This window comes from Haliotis rufescens, unplaced genomic scaffold (genome assembly GCF_023055435.1).
Source record: "Haliotis rufescens isolate VD_foot unplaced genomic scaffold, xgHalRufe1.0.p SCAF_14, whole genome shotgun sequence".
Lineage (NCBI taxonomy): Eukaryota > Metazoa > Mollusca > Gastropoda > Lepetellida > Haliotidae > Haliotis > Haliotis rufescens.
This window is the reverse complement of record NW_025963824.1, coordinates 34,028,757-34,056,739: the sequence shown is the minus strand read 5'-3', so window position 1 is coordinate 34,056,739 and position 27,983 is coordinate 34,028,757. Positions and strand designations below refer to the sequence as shown.

Below are 27,983 nucleotides of genomic sequence, written 5' to 3'. Positions count from 1 at the left end.
TTGGCGAACATGTTGTGAGATGAACGTGTGAGTAAGTTAAGTGGTTGAGGATGTGGCAGGTATGAGTATTGATACATGCAGACATTGGGTTGGGGGACTGGGTGTGCCTGTACTGAGGTCTCACTGACTTATAGTGTTTTCTTTCACTCAAATACTGTTTCACGCATTTTAATGACTGAAACTGTAGTGACTCAAAGGTCGGGCATTCTACATATCTACCCGAACTACGTAGCCATTTTTATGCTGTACAATTCTTCTTCTTCCACACACACACACACACACACACACACACACGCACGCACGCACGCACGCACGCACGCACGCACGCACGCACGCACGCACGCACACACACACACACACATACACACACACATTAATTGTTTTATTAAATGTATCCTCGAGAGTCAGTATGAAACTAGAAACAACTGCCTTTGTTCTGTAAACCTCACCAAGTTTCAGCTTTCGCCTCTTCCTTTGTGGAGTGAGGTTTCATATTTGTAAAACGATCTCTCTTATGTGTCTGTGCCATCAACTTAACTGCCCTCACCCCCTGCAGTTTCCCCGTCCCATATTGCCAAGCAGGTGACCCACAAGGAGGAATACCGCCCTCCCTCAGTCCAGTTATACTGTGCCTAGCACAATATGTTGGGGATACGTAGCCTTGCTGTGGGCAAACATTTTGTAACAATTTGGCAAACTTTGATATGTGAACAGCAAATATAATTCAGTTTTATTTCACCAAAAAAGGAAAAAAACGGATCCTACTTACTTTGTGGATACCATAACAATAAACCAAACCAATAGATCGTTTGAGCCAGCATGAATATAAAAAAATAATTAGCAAGTCGATAGTCATAATTCCCTCTGTTGGTCCCACGTGAAATGTTCTTCATGAATAGAATAGATGGCTGATAGACGTTCGACCGAATAATATCATTTGCTAACTTCGACTGTTCATCTAATTTCCATTAATGTATGTTACACAGTTAATATGTTCATGGGCGTCTTCACTGAATGTATAGTGTGGAGAACTACTTCACTTGAGGATAAGAAACATAAATAATGATGATAATTATGATAGTGTGCGTGCGTGCGTGCGTGCGTGCGTGTGTGTGTGAATGTCGGCCTGTTGGATTTCACATAAAACATTCATCTTGAATGGTAGTTCGAGTTGGATTAGCATGTTAACTATATGATCTTCTTGAGGCAGAGAATGCCGCGCATGAATATATTAATGAGATTCCTAGGTACATGGGGCCTATTCGTCACCAGGAATACCCACAGTGGAGGCTTCAATGGGGTTAGGGTGTACACAATGTTCTACCTGGTAGATTTTGTGTCATCAGACCGGACAACGTTGGTTTTTGACTGATTGTGGCGTAAAACACACTTATTCATTTACTTGTATCGGAAATTGAATGTTCATCTTAATTGTCATTGATGAACACGTAATATATTTTTAAAGAAATAAAACAGTGACATAATAACTACAACTTTATGTGAACACGAGTAGCTCTCTTGGAATGAGAGGAATAAGTGTTATAAAGTTGTAAGCTTCTTCACAACCGTGTAACTATGACTTGACTTTATTGGGTAATCAAAGAGGAGACCGCGACCTAAAATAGCCACATTTCATACGATTTCACTTGTCCACCATCTTGGATGCAAGGCGAAAACATTTCAGCGCGTTTGAAGCCACTCTGAGAACGCCCCCTACAGAGTTGGACGAACATTCTGCGGTAGCGCGGCTGAGTTGACCAGAGGCTATCAGCAGTATTTCCTGTCCAGGTTATTTAGGTCCGTTTTTTGTGTGTTTTTGTGTGTGTGTGTTTTTGTGTGTGTGTGTGTGTGTGTGTGTGTGTGTGTGTGTGTGTGCGCGCGCACGCATGCGTGTATGTGTGCGTGCGTGTGTGTGCGTGTGGGATGGGGCTGGGGGGGGGGGGGGGGCTTGGGGGTGAGAGTAGGGGGATAGATGATAGATTTAGCAACAAGTAAGGTCACCTTGAGTGGGACGGTATTCGCAGATGGTATAGCATATGAACTATGATTCTCTTAAGGTAGAAAATGCGGATCAACGATGTTCGACCTGGTAGAAGTGTGTAATCAAACCTAGCAGCATTGGTTTTTGACTGATTGTTGCGTTAAAACATTCTCATTCATTTACTTGAACTGAATGTTCATCTTAATTGTTATGGATATTCACGGAGCCATGATCCAGAGAACAGGGTGTCATTAGATAGAAATAAAGTAATAATAGGATTACCAGAAAAACGGGATATAACACCCAAGCCAATAAACTTCGCTCATTAACACCAGAATAAGTCAGGACAAAATTGAAAACTGCCCTATAATTATGTATGACATGCTTGTCGGGTATTGCAACATGTATATGTGAAAACCAAGTTGTTAAAATGAAGAGCAAAACTGATGAAAGTTACCAATAAACGTGTATACATGTAAGTGTTATATCTTATCACTTTCCACAATTAAAACAGTATTTTATTGGAATTGTGTAAAGTGTAACATCATTGTTAATTTTTTAAACGAGCTCAATCACTTTGATTTTGTGTTTTTTCGAAGAGTTGCCTTCATTGCCACAGTCATACGGAAACAGTTCACTGATTTAATAGAACATTGCCCTTTTGGTCAGGTTTTCAGCTTTCTTATCTTGAAATGCTTATAGTATGCAGATGTGTCTTTGATCCTTACCTTTGTGTGATCTTTTGAGTGTTTGACCTTTTCAGAAATAGTAAAAAAGTTTAATCTTTTGAAACCAAACTTGGTATTTTGCTGTTGGCGAGTCTGGTGCCGCCATCGCTCGGTCTGCACTTTTGTTTCACGTTGCAAATGATGGTAGTGGTCAATGTAACATATGTGATCAGAAACTTCTAGGGTTTATACTACAAAACTATGCATTTCTGATTTGCTTCACCCGCCTTGCATAAACCGTTGTTATTCCTAATCCTGATGATGATGTGATCCACCCTTCCAACAGAGATGCTAATTACCCAGTTAACACAGGGTGTCCAGGCAACGTTGCATTCGTAGGTTACTATTTGGTTACTATGTAGACTCCCAGTAATGTTACGAGAACGTTCCTGTGGAACCATGCAACGTCTGTGCGACGTTCGACTTATTGGCTGGTTTAATACGTTGTACAATATTACGACAATGTCACGTTGCTTAAACAAAGTAACGTTCTTACAACGTTGTGGGCACGTCTTTTTGGTAGCTGGTAACACTTGCAGTCTGTCCTTTCAGACCTTTGTCATGCATTAGATTTATGGTTTCTTTTGAGTTCGACCGAAAACGTTCCCACGCATCGAATGCGAATGGTGCTTTTAATGTTAGTGTTTTTTAACTAATCTTATTGATACTAACTTCTCACAATATTGTTTATTCGTTTGTGAAGTGGGATTTTATATTTTGAAATATAGCAGGGTTGAAGTTTGTATATAAATATACCAACTTGCGTGCCAACGCAATATATATTTGCATCAATAAAATTATATCAGAATGACCTCAAATTACAACATTTATATATTCTTGTACTGAAATATACTTGACATCATGTTAACACTTCGAAAATATAATAATTAAAAGCAATTCCTAACACCACCATGAACATTTTATGCTGGGGACGTTTTAGGTTGAGAACGCTTTCGGTGTGCCTCTTTCTATTTACGGCTTCCAGATTGTAGGTGTCTCTCTCTCACACACACATACATACATATATAATACTACCCAGCACCCACATACTTGCTCTAACACACATGCACCCACCGGGTCACTTTCGTTCAGCCCGAAGACTGGAGCCTCGTTGTAACCACCGTGGCGTTATGGTTGAAATACTACCCAAAGCCACATAAAACCCAATCAAACAAACATAAGTATTTGCACCAATTTAGACATGCTATAAAGAGTCTTCTGGTAAGCAGAATAAACCACAAGTCACAATTCAACGGAGTCACTTTTCAACGCGAGGCCCGGGTCACTATTTAACGACTTGGTAAGCTGACAGGGTCACTTTTCAACTGTTGAAATTTGACCCTGGTCTGTTGAAAAGTGAGACCGGGTTTGTATTCAACGTTGAATACTGACTCAACTTTCAACGCGGGTCCATTTTCAATGTCACACCGGCAGCTTCAGTGTTTAGACCTAAGCCGGAATGCCGTGACGTCATCGACAGTGTGACGTCACTGTCATTGTACATTTGGCGCCACGTCAGCTGGGTCTGAGGTCACCGAGTGCAGCAAGATGTAAACAAAGATTTTTGTGTGTGCTTTTCACGACAACTTTTGACGTAATATCAACACAAAAATATAAAACGATATGCATAAATGCATAACGGGGTGCGGGGTTTACACACCAATCACACATCATCTCTATTTACACTCTGATAACAATTTTCTTACCTGATCATGAGAAGTTCCAAACCCAACAAATGACAAAATGTCTGAAAAAAGTTTTTACAAGTTTTATTTATCTCCAAAAACAACAAACAGTTTCACCTAAATAAAGACATATTTACACTCGACGACGTGAACGGCACACCACGTCTCTGTCAGCGTCCTTCTCCACCGTCTACACAAACACGACACTGACCTCAATGACCGCCGCGGGACACGAGCAGATCCACCAATCGCGGATGTCCCCCGGATCTCGCCTCGTCGGCCGCTGTCTCCCCCAAGTTGTTCCTGGCGTCGATGTCCACCACGTTCAGAGACAGCACAAACTCCATCATCTCCATGTGTCCTCTCATACAAGCTAAGTGAAGGATGTTGCCACCGTCCACGTCCACCAGTGACACATCGGCTCCTTTACTCGCCAGGAGCGCCACCACGTCTCTGTGTCCCCGCTCTGTTGCCCACATCACCGGTGTCCTGCTCCTCAGTCCTCTACTGTTGATGTCCACCACGTTCAGAGACAGCACAAACTCCACCGTCTCCAACTGTCCTCCCAGACAGGCGAAGTGAAGAATGTTGCCACCATCCACGTCAACCAGTGACACATCGGCTCCTTTACTCACTAGGAGCTTCACCACGTCACTGTTTCCTTTCATTGCTGCCCACATCACCGGTGTCCTGCTCTTCAGTCCTCTACTGTTGATGTCCACCACGTTCAGAGACAGCACAAACTCCACCGTCTCCAAGTGTCCTCCCAGACAGGCGAAGTGAAGGGTGTTGTAACCGTCCTCGTCCACCAGTGACACATCAGCCCCTTTACTCACCAGGAGCCCCGCGACCTCCCTGTGTCCCAACTCTGCTGCCCTCATCACCGGTGTCTTGCTCCCCTCTCCTCTTCTGTTGATGTCCACCTCGTTCAGTGACAGCACAAACTCCACCGTCTCTAAGTGTCCTCTAATACAGGCGAAGTGAAGGATGTTGTAACCGTCCTCGTCCACCAGTGACACATCGGCCCCTTCACTCTCCAGGAGCTCCACCACGTCTCTGTGTCCCTCCACTGCTGCCCACATCACCGGTGTCCTGCTGAACTGTCCTCTACTGTTGATGTTGACGCCCAGAGACAGGAGCCGCTTCACCTCCTCCAGGTCCCCGTCCCCGCTGGCGCCATGGAGGCGGTCGCAGTCTGCTGGTGATGGAGTCGCTGTAACACAAAGTAAACACTGTACACATCCAGACATCTTCGTCATACATCCACATGGTTCACACCTCACCCTGTTGACACGTGACAAGACACGTCATCAAACACTTCCAACATGGCTGACAATACAACGATCAAGGTGAAGAACGACAGCTGGTTCATGTAATCAAGGATTATGAATTCAATGTTTAAAATCTTTGTTACATCCAGTAGTTGTAACATTATTCTGTGTATGGGTTGGTGACCTGAGTTGATTAATGTCATCTTGTTTGTTGTTTTACGCTGTACTCAGGAATACTCCAGCTATATGACGGTCAGTTGTAGAAGCTGTTTTGACGAAGGTTTGAGGAGTGAGCTACCACCTGCTTGTTTTTTCGATCTAGGCTGTGGAGTAAACCTCGGGGTCACTCGATGCTCAAACATAGAATATGATGTTCAGAAAACTGTATATAGCACATAAACATTATAATTACTGTCGGCAGACACGTTATTGCCATTCTATAAATTGGGATTTCTATTCATCGACGCCGCGTGCCCATACACGTTTGTTGGATGGAGTTTTATGGTAGAACTGTGACTGCAATTGTTGACTTGTTTGAAATCAAGAAGATAATAATAGATTTAATGTAGATCTATTTATCAACCTGTTGATTGAAAAGGGTTGTGGAGTGGGCTCTCTGGGTGATATGTGTTACACAGTTGGACAGTGATAGTATCTACCACCTGCTGAGATCTTCCACCTACCGTGTAGATCAGTCTCTTGTTACACAGTTGGACAGTGATAGTATCTACCACCTGCTGGGATCTTCAACCTACCGTGTAGTTCAGTCCCTTGTGACACAGTTGGTAGTATCTACCACCTGCTGGGATCTTCCACCTACCGTGTAGATCAGTCTCTTGTTACACAGTTGGACAGTGACAGTATCTACCACCTGCTGGGATCTTCCACCTACCGTGCAGATCAGTCTCTTGTTACACAGTTGGACAGTGATAGTATCTACCACCTGCTGAGATCTTCCACCTACCGTGTAGATCAGTCTCTTGTTACACAGTTGGACAGTGATAGTATCTACCACCTGCTGAGATCTTCCACCTACCGTGTAGATCAGTCTCTTGTTACACAGTTGGACAGTGATAGTATCTACCACCTGCTGGGATCTTCCACCTACCGTGCAGATCAGTCTCTTGTTACACAGTTGGACAGTGATAGTATCTACCACCTGCTGAGATCTTCCACCTACCGTGTAGATCAGTCTCTTGTTACACAGTTGGACAGTGATAGTATCTACCACCTGCTGGGATCTTCCACCTACCGTGTAGTTCAGTCTCTTGTTACACAGTTGGACAGTGATAGTATCTACCACCTGCTGGGATCTTCCACCTACCGTGCAGATCAGTCTCTTGTTACACAGTTGGACAGTGATAGTATCTACCACCTGCTGGGATCTTCCACCTACCGTGCAGATCAGTCTCTTGTTACACAGTTGGACAGTGATAGTATCTACCACCTGCTGGGATCTTCCACCTACCGTGTAGATCAGTCTCTTGTTACACAGTTGGACAGTGATAGTATCTACCACCTGCTGGGATCTTCCACCTACCGTGTAGTTCAGTCCCTTGTTACACAGTTGGACAGTGATAGTATCTACCACCTGCTGGGATCTTCCACCTACCGTGCAGATCAGTCTCTTGTTACACAGTTGGACAGTGATAGTATCTACCACCTGCTGAGATCTTCCACCTACCGTGTAGATCAGTCTCTTGTTACACAGTTGGACAGTGATAGTATCTACCACCTGCTGGGATCTTCCACCTACCGTGTAGTTCAGTCTCTTGTTACACAGTTGGACAGTGATAGTATCTACCACCTGCTGGGATCTTCCACCTACCGTGCAGATCAGTCTCTTGTTACACAGTTGGACAGTGATAGTATCTACCACCTGCTGGGATCTTCCACCTACCGTGCAGATCAGTCTCTTGTTGCGTCAGTTGGACAGTGATAGTATCTAGCACCTGCTGGGATCTTCCACCTACCGTGTAGATCAGTCTCTTATTACACAGTTGGACAGTGATAGTATCTACCACCTGCTGGGATCTTCCACCTACCGTGTAGATCAGTCTCTTGTTAAACAGTTGGACAGTGATAGTATCTACCACCTGCTGGGATCTTCCACCTACCGTGTAGATCAGTCTCTTATTACACAGTTGGACAGTGATAGTATCTACCACCTGCTGGGATCTTTCACCTACCGTGTAGTTCAGTCTCTTGTTGCGTCAGTTGGACAGTGATAGTATCTACCACCTGCTGGGATCTTCCACCTACCGTGTAGTTCAGTCTCTTGTTACACAGTTGGACAGTGATAGTATCTACCACCTGCTGGGATCTTCCACCTACCGTGTAGATCAGTCTCTTGTTGCGTCAGTTGGATATGTGACAGCCCCTCGATCTGTCCCGGATTTCTACTCGAGTGACTTGAGGCTGAAACAAAGAATATGCTGTTCAGAAATACTGGCCACAGACATTTGCGTTTGCACAAATGTGTTGCCTTTTTAAAATATTCACTGAAGAATTAGATTAAAACACATTTGTTATAGCAGAGGTAAAAATACACGGAGATAAATCCCTTAAATTAGATTTAGATTGTTGTTCATCTGCCTCGCGTGTCTATAGAGACACTTCCTTAGTCCAATTTCTAAAGTTTGAATCTAAGTATATGTCACTTCACTCAAAGTAAAATCTCATCTAAAACAAAAAGAAAAATTTATGCATTATATTGGAACAGAATATGTGCATTATATTGGAACAGAATATGTGCATTATATTGGAACAGAATATGTGCATTTTATATTGGAACACCCAATGAAGTTTCAAACACCTGTCCGACCTATATGCCTAGCAACTGTTTCAGTCCAATGGTCCTTATACTGATAACATGTAGCAAAACTCTTGATTATGGCAGTTTTGACTGTAGGACTAGGCCCTATTTCTAACCCTGGGTTTTACATCAGCTACCTATTCATCATTTTAATTGATGGAATTATTAGTATTTTAGTTTGAATTCATTAATTGTGGGTGAAATTGTTATAACATGGTTGATTCGTTATTTCTTTGCATCAAAATGTCTGCATATGAATATCAATAGCAAACCTACATGGTACATACAAGTCAAATACGAAACATTGTTTTCTGATTTTTATTCCGTTCTATGTTATTCCTGTGTATTTAAATTATATTTTTATCAGAAAGATATGGCGCCCACCAGTGTAGTTCTGGTGGGAAAAATTAATTTTAACATCTATTTTAGTTAGACAAAGGACATTTTATACAAATTAAAAAAACTCATTTTGGGTTTATAAAGACATATTGTCCTATATTCGATATAACCTTATATTTAAGGTGGTTAAACAGAGTTAAGGGATCTTGGCGGAGTTAAATACGTAAAAAAACACTTTGAAAATTAGAAAAGGATATGGTTTACAAAATAGTCACATCAGTTTCAAATTTGTAAAGTGTATTTGAGTATCCCAGATTTTATTTCCATGACTGGTCTAGACACAATATCAGTTGAGATCGTTCTATAAAAACTGACCTCATATAATTTTAGCTTGACCAAAGAGTTTGACCATTCGTGTGTCAGTGACCATAGCACTTATGGATGTCTAAAAATAATTGACTGTCATCGCCTACCATGCGTTTTGAGATAGTTTGACAGGAGGCAATTAACAAGTACCATGCATCTTTTTAACGTTTTTTTTGTCGGTATGCTTAGATGTAAGTTGGATTATCGTTCTTATTCAGACGTGTGACGTATTATAAGCGAAAGAAATGTCACTATAGCACCATTGTCTGAGTATTCCTTTACCACAGTCGACACGCACATTGTATTCCACCATAGCTGTCGCCCAGATACAATGGGTATCTATACAATTGCTACGTATACATCTACACATTTTTCAATTACGTGGCTCTGGTGACGCATGCAAAATGTCACACTTACTTATCTTTTCGAAATTCAGTCACGTGATGTGTGTGATGGTCACGTGGCCGAATGGCGAACATTGTTCAAAGGGATGCGTGGAAAATACTCCCCGAACTGGTCGTGTGAGGAAACAGACCTGCCGCCATACACGGAAACGTTTGCTGTCAGTGAAATGTAACAGTCTCGCATTCTCAGGACATAATGGTGTCTAAGAGAACTATAGGACTATAGGACTATAGAAACCTACCTTGCTGTGTCTGTTCCATCAAGTCTTGGATGTGTTTCGCCTGTTCCTGTATCTGTAATAATGAAAGGGGAATTATCTGGATTGCCATTGTAGCAACAAATTCACAACACTGATAAAAAAATTCAGCGTACGATTATGACGAAGACAACAAAATGGGAACAAACACAATATGCTTGGGCGTTGTCACCATGGCGACTGACACTTGTTCTCCGTGTTTGTAAAGTTTAGAAAATTTAGGAAGTTTTTAGGAATATCAAACTCAGAAACAGATGGGAAATCAAGGAATATTCTCCCAGAGAACGAGGCAGTAATTAAAGTTGTATTTACCTTTCGTGCTGTTGCTTCCCTTTCATCTAAAACAACATAATTGTGTTTGTCAATATGTATCACTGAATTGAAAGTGTATTTGCGGTCGTGTATTGTTCATTGATGTTAAAGAAATTGTTTGTTTAAACTTTACTGTTTTATAGTTTCACTGATTATAATTTCTACACTATGCACGCACGATTATGTAACTTTGGACGTTTGTTCATTACCAAGAATACATGAGAGGCATGCATATTTGAAACCATGGATAAAGGGCCAACTTGCATGTGTTTATCAAAATGTATGTATGTATGTATGTATGTATGTATGTATGTATGTATGTATGTATGTATGTATGTATGTATGTATGTATGCAGTGTGTGTGAGTGTGCGTGCGTGCGTGCATGCATGCATTTATATGAATGTACGAATATTATTACATATTACATACCGTTGAGTAATTGTTCCAGTTTGGCTTTCATTTCCGTCATCTCTTCGTGTTGTTTTTGTGCCTGTAACAAGTATTGAAGACAGTAGGTGTCACTCAAGGAGTTTTTTGTTGCTGGTAAATGGAACAGACACACTACTTTGTCTCAATCACACTTAAAGCATATATAGTGTAACGCCTCTAGTCCGGACTCTATTGTAGCCATTGACATCGTCCGGATTAACTTAAGGGAACTGTTATGCATTTAATTATATATGGGATGTGTCATAAAATTAACATATTCGATATTTTCATCTGAGCAGTACAATGATGTGTCATAATGGAAAAGTCAGTCTTCCCTCAAATGAGTGCATCCATGCATATCATACCGACCTGAGCATAAGCGTGCATGGAAACAATGCATTAATAAATGACGTTTTATGACGTTAGTTTTCACTTGGCGGTCATTTTTGCCTTTTTCGTAACTTTAATTTCCATAATCTCGAAACTACTCATTTGTATCATCCATGTGTAGTTCATTCCATATATTTAATAAATAAAAAAAATCACTAAGCTGCATAAAAGTTTAAACTACATGGCGTCACCTCGTCACGTGACAAGAGATGATGAGTGACATAATGATGGAGAGCTATAATTTCTGCCACCTGATTGCTGTCCTCTGATTAATACACGAGTGTCCCTGGTGAAGTAAATCGAGCAGTACTTGCCTTTCTTTGTAATTCTTCTTTTTCTCTCCGTTCATCTGAAGATAGTTATGAAATCTTTTAAATGGTATCATGTCAACGACCTTCGAAAAATATCTTGACAGTGTAGCATGAGTTTCATAAGACTTCATTCAGTGAAAAATAATAAGCTTGATGGTTGCAGGCATTTAGGTAGTATAACCACTTTACATGTATAATTGCCTGATTCTATGTATGTATTGTATCATGCATACCTTCAAGTTGTTTTGCCATTTCTGCTTTGATATGCAGTTCGTCTGTTTCAATTTTCTGTATCTGAAAATAATTTTGTTCATATATCATTCAGCGAATGAGTGTGTGAGTTTGTTTTTACGCCGCTTTTAGCAATATTCCAGCAATATCACGGCGGTGGGCACCTTAAATGGGCTTCACACATTGAACCCATGTCGGGAATCGAACCCGGGTCTTCGGCGTGACGAGCGAACACTTTAACCACTGGGCTACCCGAGCGCCCTACATTTCATACAGAACATAGTTATCTTATAGCGTGAACACGTGAAAAAATGCTCTGCCTCTCTTGTATGGCGAGAGTATGAACAACATGGATTGGATTGTTTGAAATGTACCTTTGGCAATACAGTTGTTGTACACAAGGGGATATCCAGGGGTTTCTACACGAAAGAGGAACATGTTCAGTACTGGCAATGTTATATCCAGAATACATTCTTCTAAAAAAGTGGGCCTTTCCTATGATTTGAGTGTCAGGTGCATGGCCATGTACTGCACGTCCGCCTGGAGAAGGTGTAGTTACATGAGATAGTTCTTAAATGCAAGTTCATATACTGTCCTAACTTAACACGGGCTGATCCACACAAAACAGAAAATAACACCGGTATGGTATTTACAGAATAACGGAAATAATACCAGTAATAGAAGCTATGTATTTATTGTACAAATTACACAAACCAAGACATGTACTTGCACGAACTATAGAAACGTCGATGGTGATGGTGACTGCATGACCACAGAAACCACATGTTAAAAGATGAGAGCGAGTTATTCAGGTATGTCGGAGGACATAACGTAGATATTTGTCATTTTCTTTGTTTTGTTTGTTTGTTTGTTTGTTTCTTAACGCCACACTCAGCAATATTCCAGCTATATGACGGCGGTCTGTAAATAATCGAGTCTGGACCAGGCAATCCAGTGATTGACACCTTGAGCATCGATTCACACAACAGTGATACTAAGACATGGATCAACCAAGTCAGCGCCGCTTTTAGCAATATTCCAGCAATATCACGGCGGTGGGCACCTTAAATGGGCTTCACACATTGAACCCATGTCGGGAATCGAACCCGGGTCTTCGGCGTGACGAGCGAACACTTTAACCACTGGGCTACCCGAGCGCCCTACATTTCATACAGAACATAGTTATCTTATAGCGTGAACACGTGAAAAAATGCTCTGCCTCTCTTGTATGGCGAGAGTATGAACAACATGGATTGGATTGTTTGAAATGTACCTTTGGCAATACAGTTGTTGTACACAAGGGGATATCCAGGGGTTTCTACACGAAAGAGGAACATGTTCAGTACTGGCAATGTTATATCCAGAATACATTCTTCTAAAAAAGTGGGCCTTTCCTATGATTTGAGTGTCAGGTGCATGGCCATGTACTGCACGTCCGCCTGGAGAAGGTGTAGTTACATGAGATAGTTCTTAAATGCAAGTTCATATACTGTCCTAACTTAACACGGGCTGATCCACACAAAACAGAAAATAACACCGGTATGGTATTTACAGAATAACGGAAATAATACCAGTAATAGAAGCTATGTATTTATTGTACAAATTACACAAACCAAGACATGTACTTGCACGAACTATAGAAACGTCGATGGTGATGGTGACTGCATGACCACAGAAACCACATGTTAAAAGATGAGAGCGAGTTATTCAGGTATGTCGGAGGACATAACGTAGATATTTGTCATTTTCTTTGTTTTGTTTGTTTGTTTGTTTGTTTCTTAACGCCACACTCAGCAATATTCCAGCTATATGACGGCGGTCTGTAAATAATCGAGTCTGGACCAGGCAATCCAGTGATTGACACCTTGAGCATCGATTCACACAACAGTGATACTAAGACATGGATCAACCAAGTCAGCGAGCCTGACCACCCGATCCGGTTAGTCGTTTCTTACGGCAGGCATAGTCGCCTTTTACGGCAAGCATGGGTTGCTGAAGGCCTGTTCTACCCCGGATCTTCACGGGTCTACTTCTGTAAGACCCACGAGTACGGGTATGGTGGTGACACACCAGATACATTAGGGCGACTCTTGGACAGGAACCCTTTTTCATAGATGTCTGTCCCCTAGGGAATGCAATTCTGCACAGAGACATACACAGATCCCCTTTACTAGAACAGACACAAGTTAACAGTATACCTCAGAAAGATGCTTGTGAAACCTCGAACATGCAATCAGGGACAGCAATGTGAGGCCACCATTTATGCGATGCGTGTGTGAGTGAGTGTGTGAGTGAGTGAGTACGCGTGTACATCGAATTCAAACGATTGACTACCCCGCCGCCTACAGGTGAGCGATGCAGGTCAAACAAGAGAAACAGTCGCACGTCTGTTCACATCATATGCAGGAGACACACGAGACAATCATCCAATTCCCAGACGAGATTGATTGCAGCATCCACATCCATCCAGAGATAGAGCCAGTTACAAATAGAAGGACATCAGACATATTCGGAGCGAAAATTATTGAAGCGTCTTTGTGCCTTAATCCCACAGTCTAAACGTTATTCTCCGTCTATGTGTATGTGAGTAGTATCATCTATGTAGATGATATTCAGAATGTGTTTGTTCACTAACAAAGAAAAGTTTCGAAAGAATCAGTTTGAATACTTGGGTTACAAAAAAACGTTTATGCCATTAGTTCGAAATAAAATGTATGTTGTTCAATTAGTACTGTATCGATCTTTGAAGTTATAAAAGAACTTGCCCTTGAAGCCATTGTTTCCTGTTCTTTCTTCTGATCTGAAAAAAGATGATTTGAATTTTCGTGTGAATAATTTGTTGTTATATGGTCATTGTACACAGTTTACTTATAGAATGCATGAGCGAAACATTGACACTGAACATTATTTAAAATCTTCTGAATGATTTCAATGATTTCGAATACTATACATGCTTTTTAATATTTAGATTATATGAATAGTATTGGCACAATGTATGATTACAACATTAGCGCTTAATTTACTTTCGATTAATTATGAAATTACAAACCAGCAGCGTTGTCTTATCATTTGACACTCGATTACTTTAAGGACTGTTCACATTCACATTGAAGGAAATAAAACATACCTAAGATGTCTTTTTTCAACTGTTGAATCTGTGAATAAATATTAATGAAGTATGAATGTTCATAAAAAAAATTAAACTGCGGTACTCCTGCCATGTGACAACTGCCTGTAAACAATCGAGTCTGGACCAGACTGTTTAGTGATTGATATCACGAGCAATGATCCAAGTACAGACAAGTAGTAGGGATACGATGACAATCAGGTCACCGAATCTGACCAGCTAATATATGTAAAGGTATAGCAAAGTGTCATGGGCCTTATTAGTAAGCCCTTCAGTATGAATCCCACAAAATTTACTGAATGACGTAAGCAGACCTCTGATGATGAAACTCAAAAGCTTAGCTAAGTTGTAAATCATTTGTATAACCCAGATTTTGTTAAAATACATCTTACCAATATGCACAGCTCTGCAACGTTCTCCCTCTCAGCTGTAAGAAAATTAAATTATTTTAAGCAAATACATATAAATAAGGCAATATGTTTTGCCTTTTATAAAGAATCTTATTAACTCAAAAAACTATCTTGTGTGGCTGTGCTAACATTACTTATGTCTCATAGTTGCAATTGTGTTACCCACTCAGTCTGTAGAGCCTTAAACGCTAGAAATGTAAGATGAAATGTTTGTTCCACTGACACATGTCTTACATTTTATCTCAAAGCCATAGTTTTCCAGATCCATTTTCAGGCCCTCCATCTGCAATGGAAACTAAGAAACATCATAATGGCAATGTTGTCTAAGTCGATAATCCTGAATACGTACGTACACATTACCCTATATTGCACAATCAAGTTTAGAAAGTGGTGAAATGTCTCAAATGTTGCATGTGGGATAAGCATTTTCTTAGGGAAGTAGAACTTCTAGAGCTTTTATGATTTGGGGCCCATCCGGGATTCGAACCCACACTCAGATTGAATCATCTTATCGACAACACACAAGGTCAATTTACAATTATCATATACCAAGTGAGGATTGGATTCCTGTCCGCTTCCGGGTTCAAGAACAGTGACAGGCCTGTTTCCAGACACTCGAGAGTGACGTAGTTAGTGAGTGGACCTACATTAATTCTGAGTGGACCTACATTAATTCTGAGTGGACCTACATTAATTCTAGTGCCTGTTATTTCTTGCTTCTGCCACTTACCTGTCCTATTGTATTGCCTTGTTGATTGTAAACCTAAAACTGTGTGTTTTAATAGAGTTTGTTTATTATTCTTTAAACGTGTCTGTTCATTTACTGATTTCACAATTTTGTTCTGTACTTACTGATGCCCGGGTTAATGTTTCTGTTTCAATTTGTAACCCCCCGCACCCCCCCCCCCCCCCCCCCCCCCCACACACACACACACACACACACACAAATAACAATACACAGCTGTTGAAATACGGCATACCCTTTTTTCGAGATCTGGGATGGCATTCGTTGTGTCTGCAAATTAAAAATATTAGACATAAGGTTCACAAAAAACGACACATTTATAACTCTTTCTCAGTTAGTTTACAAGATTCGACTACATGGTGGATAGTGTGTGCGTGTATACGTGCCTGCATGTGTGTGTGTGTGTGTGTGCGTGTGTGTGCGCACCTAACTCTATACTTGATAAATTATTACTTTTTAGCAGGGTCTTATTCTAAGTTAAATGGAAAAGACTTACTGATGTCAAAGATTGCACGAGATCTGTGTGAAATACACATATTGCTTTCAAATCAAGGCAGCTCATTGAAGTCCGCGATAAAAAGTATTGAAATGATCAATGTAAATAAACCGTGGACGTGACTGTTAATCACCGATTATCCTAAACATTGCATAAACGGGGTGGAGGTGTTGATGTCTCAGTTGCAAAGAAAGGACTCTACATGTTTAGTGCAATGTCGTGTCCTGTACTGCTCACTCTCCAAGCTCTATGTCATCAGAACTCTAGTCGTCTTCATATCCTTCCACTTGTTGAAGGATTACCCACTGAGAATGTGTTCGTTTTGAGCCAAGATATGCCGGCATTAAGCTGAACATAACATTTCATATTGCATCAGCTCGTGTCAGGACTGTTAACTGCTGATGTTTGACCTGACACTACAAGCCATATCATTCACTGATCAGTGCAGTAGAAATTCAACCCACCTTCGACAGTTTCTCTAAGCAGTACAAGCCTGATTTCAACTGTTTGTATCTGTAAACATGACACAGTTTATTTTGTAGCATTTACAAAAGTATATGATCCACATTTCAGTGCCTTTGCAAGAAGGCATAACATGCATGCTGTATATGAAGAAATTGGATACTTTTATAATTTCAAAATCCAGTTTTGTTTAAGTTTGAAAGCATTGGTTACCTGTTTCTTTAAATCTGGAATAATGTTGTTCTCCAAATCTGTAAATGATCAAAAGTTGTAAGATCGGTATCTTCCAAAATGCATGTCATTTGAGAGAGTATATCAAGTGGCTATATCAAGCTAATTGTGAATGTATACAGACAGAAAATAGATCACACGATGAACTAGTAAAGGTTACACGTGCATAATGATTATTCTAATGCTAGTTCCATTTGACGTAATTGAAGTATTAACTTTGCTACTCACTTTCTATTTCGTCTGTGTGGATTTTAACATCTTCCATCAGCTTTCCTATCTAGAAAAACAATAGCTATTTTTGTCATATTGTAGGACGTTATTTTTGTCATATTGTAGGACGTTATTTTTGTCATATTGTAGGACGTTATTTTTGTCATATTGTAGGACGTTATTTTTGTCATATTGTAGGACGTTATTTTTGTCATATTGTAGGACGCTTAAGTAAGCTATGCTAAGGTACATATACACTTTCAGCTCTAAACCACAAGAACAGTTGAAGTGACGCCGGATTTGATGTTGGTAAAAAGATGAATTATGCAGGCTACAAAGTATGCTATTTCGGAATATTTGTATATTTGCAAATACGTTGAAATCATCCACTATCTATCCTGTGATCTAAAGTATGATGTTGTCTCGCGTGATCTGACGTAATTGACTAAATTTCTTATTTTTTGTTTGTAGTTAGGCATGTTTTTATTGATAAGCCCAATATTCAAATTAGTGCATACTATGCTCTGATCATAATGTAACTTCTGTGTCTTTAAGATTCTGACACCGAAGTACTGAATGATCTTCTGTACAGATAACTAATTATCATGACAAGACTTTCCCAGTGGGATTTTAATTGTAACATCAAACACATTACGTATGTTATCATGAGCTCTGTTCACAATGGGATGTACATAGAGTAATGTAAGCTGAAATGTCGCATGAAACTGCAGATTCCATATAAATTTGCACCATAACCGCACAGTAAATTTAAGTAACAGTGTAGAAATGTGTGACATTTGACATTATATTTAGACAGGTGTAAACATCTTCTATTCATTATGCACTGTATACCTGTCAGTGAAAGTTTACATTACCTTCTTCTCCATGTTTTGTGTGTCCCCGGCTTTAGCTGAAAGTACAATAAATTCCATAAGCCATGTACCTTTAAACAATATTTTAATGCAAAAAGCTTCCACTGCAATTTTCATTTTCTGATAATAAAGAAATATAAGCAACAAAACCTTTTCCATATTCATAAGAAAGAGGGATCCATACCACGTGCTTGTTGTTTGAGCTGTTGCACCTCCTTTTCCAGATTATTCGTCTGAAATTCAATAAATGAATTCGTATGAGGGAATATATTTACCAGTAGATTAAAACAATGATACTTTCAACCACTTTCAGTCTGCTTGGATGACAGGGTTTTCAGAGTAATGTCAATAAGAAAATACATAATTAATATAACACTCTTTCAGGTCACTAAATACAATAAGCATAGTGAAAGAAGTAGCACTGTCTGTATATCTATACAGACTAAACACTCACGATCAAAAGCACACGGTGCAATAATCTCCCACAGTCCCCTTCCTTTCCCCCCTACCAATATATTCATAAACTTGACACAGCCTTAACTATATTCTATCATGTGTGCAGATACATAATGTGACCTTTACTGACCTTTGATTTCAGATCTTGAACAACTGATTGTTTTTCTGTCAATAGAATATACATGCACATGTTTAAATGGTTAACACTTGTTTAATAGTTCATATACTCTGATGTCACTATCTTTAGTCTTCAAGAAACAATATAATAATATATAATGCAATATAACTGTTGATGTTGATAACAATTTGACGTTTATAATCGCACAAAAGATTGGTCTGGGAATGGTCCTACTTTGGTTCATAATGTTATTGAGAATGTTATCCGAATACACAAAAGAGTCAAAAGCAATGAGGTTTATTTGTTTTGTTACATTCATGAACATTTGTAAATTTGTAAAGCCAAGTCAGAACAGACATGGTAACACACACAGTGCGTGTCAAAAGGGAAGCTTGTAGTTCTGCAAATGTTAGAAAAACAATATCAGCCTAACTAAATTTAAATGTGACTGGACAACTATATAATCATGTATAATTATTATCATAACAATGTTGGAATAATATTAATATTAGAAACTAGACAGTTTTTGTGGATTCAAAATTACTTTTCTACATATCACATTCTGAAGGCAGTCATCGTTGATATACATAAAATGCTCAGACATAAGAACATAAGCTGAAATTGTATTCAAATGTGGGATACGGTTAAATTTATACATACCACGTTTTTCACGCTCCCGGACGGTCAGCTTACTGCGCAAATTCCGGAGCTAAAACATCAAATGTTATTGCATTGACACTGGACTCTGTCGTAATGGAAGTCGTAAAAGGCGACTATGCTTGTCGTAAAAGGCGACTTACGGGATCGGGTGGTCAGGCTCGCTGACCTACAAGGCGTGAATGGGATAAGTCCAGCTGGCGTGTGACATACTCTTAAGATTACCAGACGTAATGTTCTTGTTGAACTGTGTGAGCAAGGTGATGCTATCGTGGCAGGTGAAGGTGTTTTTATCACTTATGTAACTACAACTAGAGATGTTGATCTCTTTAATTCCCAATCTAAAACTATGATGGTGGGGAACAACGTATGTTCAGATCATTTGAAATCTGCGTATCAGGAGAACAGCCTACAACCGATAATAATGGATCCATAAACAGCTTCAGAAGATGAGACGTGGTTTTGGACCCACACAGCTTCATAATATGAGACACGGTTTTGGACCCACTCACAGCTTCAGAAGATCAGACGTGGTTTTGGACCCACGCATCTTCAGAAGATGAGACATGGTTTTGGACCCACGCATCTTCAGAAGATCAGACGTGGTTTTGGACCCACGCATCTTCAGAAGATCAGACATGGTTTTGGACCCACGCAGCTTCAGAAGATAAGACGTGGTTTTGGACCCACGCATCTTCAGAAGATCAGACGTGGTTTTAGACCCACGCATCTTCAGAAGATCAAACGTGGTTTTGGACCCACGCATCTTCAGAAAATCAGACGTGGTTTTGGACCCACACAGCTTCAGAAGATCAGACGTAGTTTTGGACCCACGCAGCTTCAGAAGATCAGACGTGGGTTTGGACCCACACACAGCTTCAGAAGATCAGACGCGGTTTTGGACCCATGCAGCTTCAGAAGATCAGACGTGGTTTTGGACCCACACAACTACAGAAGATGAGACGTGGTTTTGGACCAACACAGCTTCAGAAGACCAGACGCGGTTTTGGACAGCTTCAGAATATGAGTCAGCGATGACTGAGTGATGCACCAATAAGATCGCATGTTTAAGAAGGGTGTGTTGGTTGTGAAGTGAGAACACTACACCTTGTTTAACCGTATGCGGGTCCTTTAGTGGTGTGATTACTTGTGTAATCTCATTGGCTCGGGGCGTTTAAACATCGGTCCTGGTTTGCTCAAACTTGTAGCAGGACTCCGGGGTGAGTTCAATAGACACTCAATCAGATCCTCATCCCAATACGTCTAGTAAGTAGTTTGGCAGTCAACGCACACACATGTACATACTGAGTTTTAAATTATCTATGATATAATTGTGATTAATAACACATCCTTGTATGAAAGTGTTATTTTCGGAAGAGAAAATGCATCTACTTACATCATCTCGTAGTCTTTCATCATCACCTGTAAACAACAATTACAATCAAACTTAAAGTTGCCCTTACAATTGTTTTAGCAGTTACGCCCTTTGTCAGTTCTGTTTAATTCAATTTATCCCATTATTAATGTGTGCTATTTTAACAAGGTGACATGCTGCCAATCTCGTTACTACTCTATTTAAACAAAGTACAGGAGGACAGCAAGAAATTACCATTCAAAAGTTGCATCTGGTGAAACTCGGGGACTTCAGAAGCAGAATCGATGGGAAACATTTAACAGATATATTTACCTCGTTGGTTGACAGTTTGTTTCACTCCGCCATACACAACTCCTACATTGAAAACCTCCTTGGCGGATGCGTTTTGTCCCATCTTTGGTGCAACGTGAATATTCCGGGCACCGGATTCAGGGGGAGTGTTGTCATCATCCTGCTTACTCATGGTGACGGTATTCTAGAAAAGGAAAAAGGTGTGTCATGTCATCGGGTCAGGGTCGTTGATGCCTTCCTAGAGCAGGAGACCAGCCTGGCCATCAGACCTCAACCCTATCGAACACATGTTGAACGAGTTTCTGATCACCCTCTCACGATGCGCTGTCCTTCCGCAACTGTACAGGAACTCGGCAATGTTCTAACTGACGAGTGGAATCCAGACACTTGGACCCGAGAATTCACTGACTGACACCATAATGAAATCTTTTACATATCATTAAGCATACAAATCCTTTGGATATAAGTCGTTGCGTATGGTTGCATTTGGTATTGCTCACCATTTTGCCTGAAGAGCTGTCCCAAGCTGAGCCACGATGGTGGGTGTTGGGTCTCTTGGGTACATTCCAGAAAATCCCACACATGCTCTTTTGGGGACAAGTCAGTAACTTTCCGGAACAGTCTAATGTCGGTGACGACCTGGGTACGGTGTGGTTTTGCATTGTCATCTTCCCAATTCGTCAGTATATCGCTTGCTTGTCAAATGTGATACCGCCCCACACCACCCTATACTGACCATGGTCAATAATTGTTGCTCTGACATGACGCTCGCGGCGTCCCACAAACTAGACGTATCAATGTTAGATTTGCCAAACATTCGGGGATATGGGATATTGACGTTCCTCCAATCTATGCTACACTCAGCTCGCCATTTTGTCTGTTCATTGAGGTACTGTGTCGAATGCATTTCTTAGCATGTACTCATCACAATTATAACCAACCTCAAAGACTTCAGTAAATGCTTGCCAAATATAATCCGTACATCACTTGCTTGACAACGGTGTTAGAACCTACACCGAAAGTTGATGATCAATATATCTTACCCGCATTTAGTCTGAATGCCTAATGCAATGAAGTCACACTGTTCAAAGAGGATAAGACACCCACTGGCTGCTCGACTCAGACATTTCCATATGATGTTGAAGACCAACCATGAAATACTGGTATTAAACATTTGCTTTGTGGAATAAGGTACAGGGTATATGTATGAGGTGTAAAGTACAAGGTATAAGATATGAGGTATATATATGAGGTATACGATATGAAGTTTTAGGTATAAGGTGAAAAGTATACGGTTTTAGGTATAAGGTATGAGGTATGAGGTATGAGGTATAAAGGTATAAAGGTATAAAGGTATAAGTTACTAGGTAGAGGTATGAGGTATGAGGTATAATGTATAATATATAAGTATAAGGTATAAGGTATGAGATATAAGGTGTGAGGTATAAAGTACAAGGTACTAGGTAGAGGTATGAGGTGTAATGTATAATGTATAATGTATAATGTATGATGTTTTTATTGATTTTTTTATTCATCTCAGCAGGTACAACATTTATATATACATGTCTTGTCAATATAATTGTTGTACATGGTTTTCCAAAAAAATGTACATCTTTCCATACAATAAATTCTTGCCTGTGAAGTCCACGTACTGTATCAGTGTATCACTGTTCAGTTTTTAACAAAGTGTGGAAAAAGGACTAAAAACTAAAAATGATTGCACAATTACAATTTGTGAATGACATTACGTTTGTAGCATTGTAATAACGTTTTATCTCATGCTGTATGTGTTCAAAATGTGGCCTTAATCCTTTCCTACGTTGTCTGTATATTACTTGTTTTGATATTAAAGTACAATATTCAGTGGGTTGTTGTGTTTGCCTTGAAATCCAAATAAATCATTTTCTCTGTTTAAATCAATGGTTCCTTCCACAACAGATTTTAACCAGACATACAGTCTCTCCCAAATATTTCTTACATGTTCACAATCATACAACATATGGATTAAAGTTACAGGTTGATTTGTACAGAAAGTACACATAGGAGAATCAACATATCCAATTTTATATAAATATTTGTTAGTTGTAAGAATGTAGTGAATAGTCTTAAACTGAAACCATCTATTATCCTCACTTTGAGTGCACCTTTTTGCCATCAATATATGTTCTTGCCAATTTGTTTCACTAAATGTCTTATTTAGTATACTTTCCCATTGTTCAATGCCATGGAATTTAACAAACTCTTGTGCTGATAAAATCTTGAAAAATTCTTTACTACCCATATTTTGGTTTAGAAGATGTGATACGTTGAGTGGCATGGTTGGTCGAGGAGATATAGAATTGAAAATATTGTATTCCTTTGCCTTACAAAATTGTTTGACTGCATTTACAACTCCATGATATTCTATATAATTTGTTTGGATTCCATACATATGCACAAAAGCATCAAATACATAAAATTTACCTTTGTCATCCACTAAAACCCCAATGAAGGCTACACCTCTGCTTGACCAATGTTCATAAAAGATTGGACTACTTCCTATTTGTATTCCATTATTAAACCATATAGATTGTCTCATAATATCTTGACCAGTTTTCACTTTCTTTGTGGACAGATATGTTGCCAAAGCTTCTGAAACATCCTTCCAAAATACATTCAAGGTATTTGGAGCAATAAATGCATCAACATAGGAGGTATCTGCCAACCATAATCTCTCTCTATTTGGAATACAGCAAGCAACTTACTCAGTCCATTTTGAGTGATAACAATATAATCTTCTGATCAATGAAAGTTGTTGTATTCCTTTGCCTTACAAAATTGTTTGACTGCATTTACAACTCCATCATATTCTATATTATTTCTAATCAATGAAAGTTTTTGTGCTGCAACCACATCCTTTATAATTGGCATGTTAATTTCGCCATGTCTAGGGGGTTGAGGCATTACTTGTCTTTTCCCTTCCATACAAATTTAAAACATCTTTTCTGAAACGTATCAATCACATCCCTTGGAGGGTTGGGTATGGTGGAAAAAACATGATTCAATTTTGACAGTAAGAGGCTTTTTAGGACTATATTTCTACCTTCTGGAGTCAAATTTCTTAACGTCCATAGGTTCATTTCTCTCTCAATTTTTTCAAGCTTAATTTTATAATTGTCCTCCACAATATTCTATTAATCAACATCAAAGTTTATTCCTAATAGTTTAAACTTTGTATTAGTCCAGTCTAGATGCAAATCCTAATATAGTTCATATCTTGATCTCTTTTTTGAACCAATCCAAATTAGTTTAGTTTTCTCTGCATTAACCTTAAGTCCAGAAAATCTAGCAAAAAACTGCAATGTGTTGGATACAGCATAAAGGCCCTTTTCTGTTCCATCCAAACCTAATGATGTGTCATCTGCAAATTGAGACAGCAAGTGTTCAATTTTTCCTGTCTTAATTCCTTTTATTCTAGGATTATTTCTGATCATATTTGCCAAAATCTCCGCACAAATTATAAAAATATACGGCGACACTGGGTCACCTTGGCGACAGCCTCTTAATATCTTAAAAAGGGACTCGCAAAACAATTAATTACTACACTGGACTGTATAATGTATTATGTATGGGGTATGAGGTATGAGGTATAATGTATAATGTATAATGTATAATGTATTAATGTATAATGTGTAAGGTATGATATATAAGGTGTGAGGTATAAGGTATAAGGTACTAGGTATAGGTATGAGGTGTACTGTATAATGTAAAATGTATAATGTATAATGTATAATGTATAATGTATGATGTATAAGATATGATGTATAAGGTATAAGGTATAAGGTATAAGATCTGAGATATAAGGTGTGAAGTATCAGGTATAAGGTATAATGTATAATGTATAATGTATAATGTATAGTGTATAAGGTATTTCCTCTATTACACGCCGGGTCTCTAATACAAGCAAAGTCTATAGTACATGCCGTCTCAACGTCTCTCGCGAAATTAATAGACCGCCTTTGCGTATAATAGAGGAAAAACGGTAGTTTGAATTCCGATATTTTTAGGATGTTCTAAGATAAGAAAAAGAAATAAGATAAAACTGATCATATAATATTCTAATATTTGTTAATAAGTTGTAATGTAATGTTTTATTTGCATGTGTTGGTATTGTGCATATTTTAACTCACATAGTTTTTTTCACAGAGCCTCTGTTTATTAATTCAAATGAATTAAACAACTGTCATCAACAAATCAACCTGCTTTTAGTGATTCGTTCACCCAAACCACTCCGGTTACAGTCGGACCGATGCTGGGCCGATAATTATTTCCGACGTCGGGTCGACGTCGATCCGATGAGCAAAACGTCTTCGGGCCGCCGATATTCGCAGACGCTTGGCCGATGGTGCCCGATGTAGGTGTGCTAGCTTGGGAACCCCTGTCACTGTTATACCGCAGCCTTGTGAGATACTGGATATTACAAACCTTATCTTACACAAGGCAGGTAACACCTGTCTCTGCTATACTGCTATTGCATTCAACTACCTGGGTTTTTGAACTCTGATCAATAACGTCCTGAATACCACCACCAGGCATACCGATCAGTGCATGATCGTTGCCAGGGGAGATTCTCTCGCGATTGAGGCCATCAGAGCGTCAGATCAACCCGAAAGTAGAACAACATGATACAATGGCTCACTAAGTACCTTTACATGACATGTTGTGAAACAGTCAAACAAAGATTGGATAGTACTATCTTACTTCGAGCCATAATCCTGCGAACTATGCTTGAAGTACGCAATCAACATGACAATGTAGTAACGGACTTACCCGTATCAGATTTCTCCTCCCAGTGTCCCAGATTCGGGTGGGTCGTCCAGGCCACTTCACCCCCACACACAGGTACAGTCTACACAGGCCACTTCACCCCCACACACAGGTACAGTCTACACAGGCCACTTCACCCACACACACAGGTACAGTCTACACAGGCCACTTCACCCACACACACAGGTACAGTCTACACAGGCCGCCTCGACCCCACACACAGGTACAGTCTACACAGGCCGCCTCACCCCCACACACAGGTACAGTCTACACAGGCCACTTCACCCACACACACAGGTACAGTCTACACAGGCCGCCTCGACCCCACACACAGGTACAGTCTACACAGGCCGCCTCACCCCCACACACAGGTACAGTCTACACAGGCCACTTCACCCACACACACAGGTACAGTCTACACAGGCCGCCTCGACCCCACACACAGGTACAGTCTACACAGGCCGCCTCACCCCCACACACAGGTACAGTCTACACAGGCCGCCTCGACCCCCCACACAGGTACAGTCTACACAGGCCGCCTCGACCCCACACACAGGTACAGTCTACACAGGCCACTTCACTCCCACACACAGGTACAGTCTACACAGGCCACTTCACCCACACACACAGGTACAGTCTACACAGGCCGCCTCGACCCCACACACAGGTCCAGTCTACACAGGCCGCCTCACCCCCACACACAGGTACAGTCTACACAGGCCGCCTCGACCCCACACACAGGTACAGTCTACACAGGCCACTTCACCCCCACACACAGGTACAGTCTACACAGGCCACTTCACCCACACACACAGGTACAGTCTACACAGGCCGCCTCGACCCCACACACAGGTACAGTCTACACAGGCCGCCTCACCCCCACACACAGGTACAGTCTACACAGGCCGCCTCGACCCCACACACAGGTACAGTCTACACAGGCCACTTCACCCCCACACACAGGTACAGTCTACACAGGCCACTTCACCCCCACACACAGGTACAGTCTACACAGGCCACTTCGCCCCCACACACAGGTACAGTCTACACAGGCCGCCTCACCCCCACACACAGGTACAGTCTACACAGGCCACTTCATCCCCACACACAGCTACAGTCTACACAGGCCGCTTCACCCCCACACACAGGTACAGTCTACACAGGCCACTTCACCCCCACACACAGGTACAGTCTACACAGGCCGCCTCACAAGACAGGTGAAGTTAAGACAGGCGATTACAACCTCACAAAACACTGTCACACTACAGCAACACACTGCTGTGTGATGAAAGATGTGAATGAGGTGTGTATAAAGACAGTTCCACGGCCTCCGACTGCACGCTACTGTCACACAGCTTCCTGGTTGATCACTACACCACTCGTTCCTTTCCGTAAGCTGCACATGGCATATCCCCTATCGAGCAAACCAGTCCAGGCTTGCATACTGTCACCATGTAGACTAACATTTAGTTTGTTTAATGCCGCACTCAGCAATATCCCAACTATATGAAATCGGTCTGTAAATAATCGAGGTGAGGTGAAATGGGGTTTAACCTCGCGTCCAAGATTATTGCACTTATATAGCGACGTGCATGCACGTGTGTGTGTTTGTGTGGCTGCTTGTACTAGTCCGGACTGATGCCGATTTATAGTGCTAGCTCTCTAAGATACCATGCCGCAGTTTAAAATTTTTTAGCCCCATAATGCCGAGTACCATCTTTTAACGTCTTTTGGTATGACGCGGTCGCGAACTCCGGACCTTCCGCTCTCCGGGCGGACGCTCTACCACTAGACCACGGAGGCGGTCTGTAAATAATCGAGTCTGGACCAGACAATCCAGTGTTTGACATCATGAGCATCGATCCACGCAATTTGGGATACTGTGACTTGCATCAACCAAGTCAGCGAGCCTGACCACCCGATCCCGTTAGTCCCCTCTTACGACAAGCATAGTCGCCTTCTACTACAAGCATGGGTTGCTGCAGACTTATTCTACCCCGGAATCTTCACGGGTCTGTGCACTAACAGGATGGCAAGCATAAAAATGCATATATCACACTCTTATATATATTCCTAATGCCTGCATAATTTTATAAACAAATTATAGAACGTGTAAGACTACGTGTATTGATAACTGATACATTTAATAAACATATTTTGTTACATGCTCTACCGTGGTTTGTTAACATAATGGATAATCATTAAGA

The 27,983-nt window shown here is 40.6% G+C and overlaps 1 protein-coding gene across 1 annotated transcript; it reads right to left on the bottom strand.

The window, feature by feature from the left end:
* Window positions 1-4,462: 4,462 nt before the first annotated feature.
* LOC124121952 (inversin-like) lies at window positions 4,463-26,816 on the bottom strand. Its single transcript, XM_048395319.1, has 22 exons — window positions 25,780-26,816; window positions 20,992-21,154; window positions 20,701-20,726; window positions 19,308-19,356; window positions 18,660-18,694; window positions 18,258-18,306; window positions 18,077-18,111; window positions 17,220-17,268; window positions 16,974-17,011; window positions 16,763-16,811; window positions 16,038-16,072; window positions 15,292-15,340; window positions 15,040-15,074; window positions 14,648-14,675; window positions 14,286-14,320; window positions 11,523-11,583; window positions 11,293-11,327; window positions 10,589-10,649; window positions 10,159-10,184; window positions 9,832-9,883; window positions 8,000-8,083; window positions 4,463-5,607 (listed from the first exon to the last, which is right to left on the bottom strand). The coding sequence occupies exons 2-22, from the start codon at window positions 21,140-21,142 to the stop codon at window positions 4,607-4,609; spliced, it is 1,983 nt and encodes a 660-aa protein (XP_048251276.1). The 5' UTR covers window positions 21,143-21,154; window positions 25,780-26,816; the 3' UTR covers window positions 4,463-4,606.
* Between the last annotated feature and the right edge of the window lie 1,167 nt (window positions 26,817-27,983).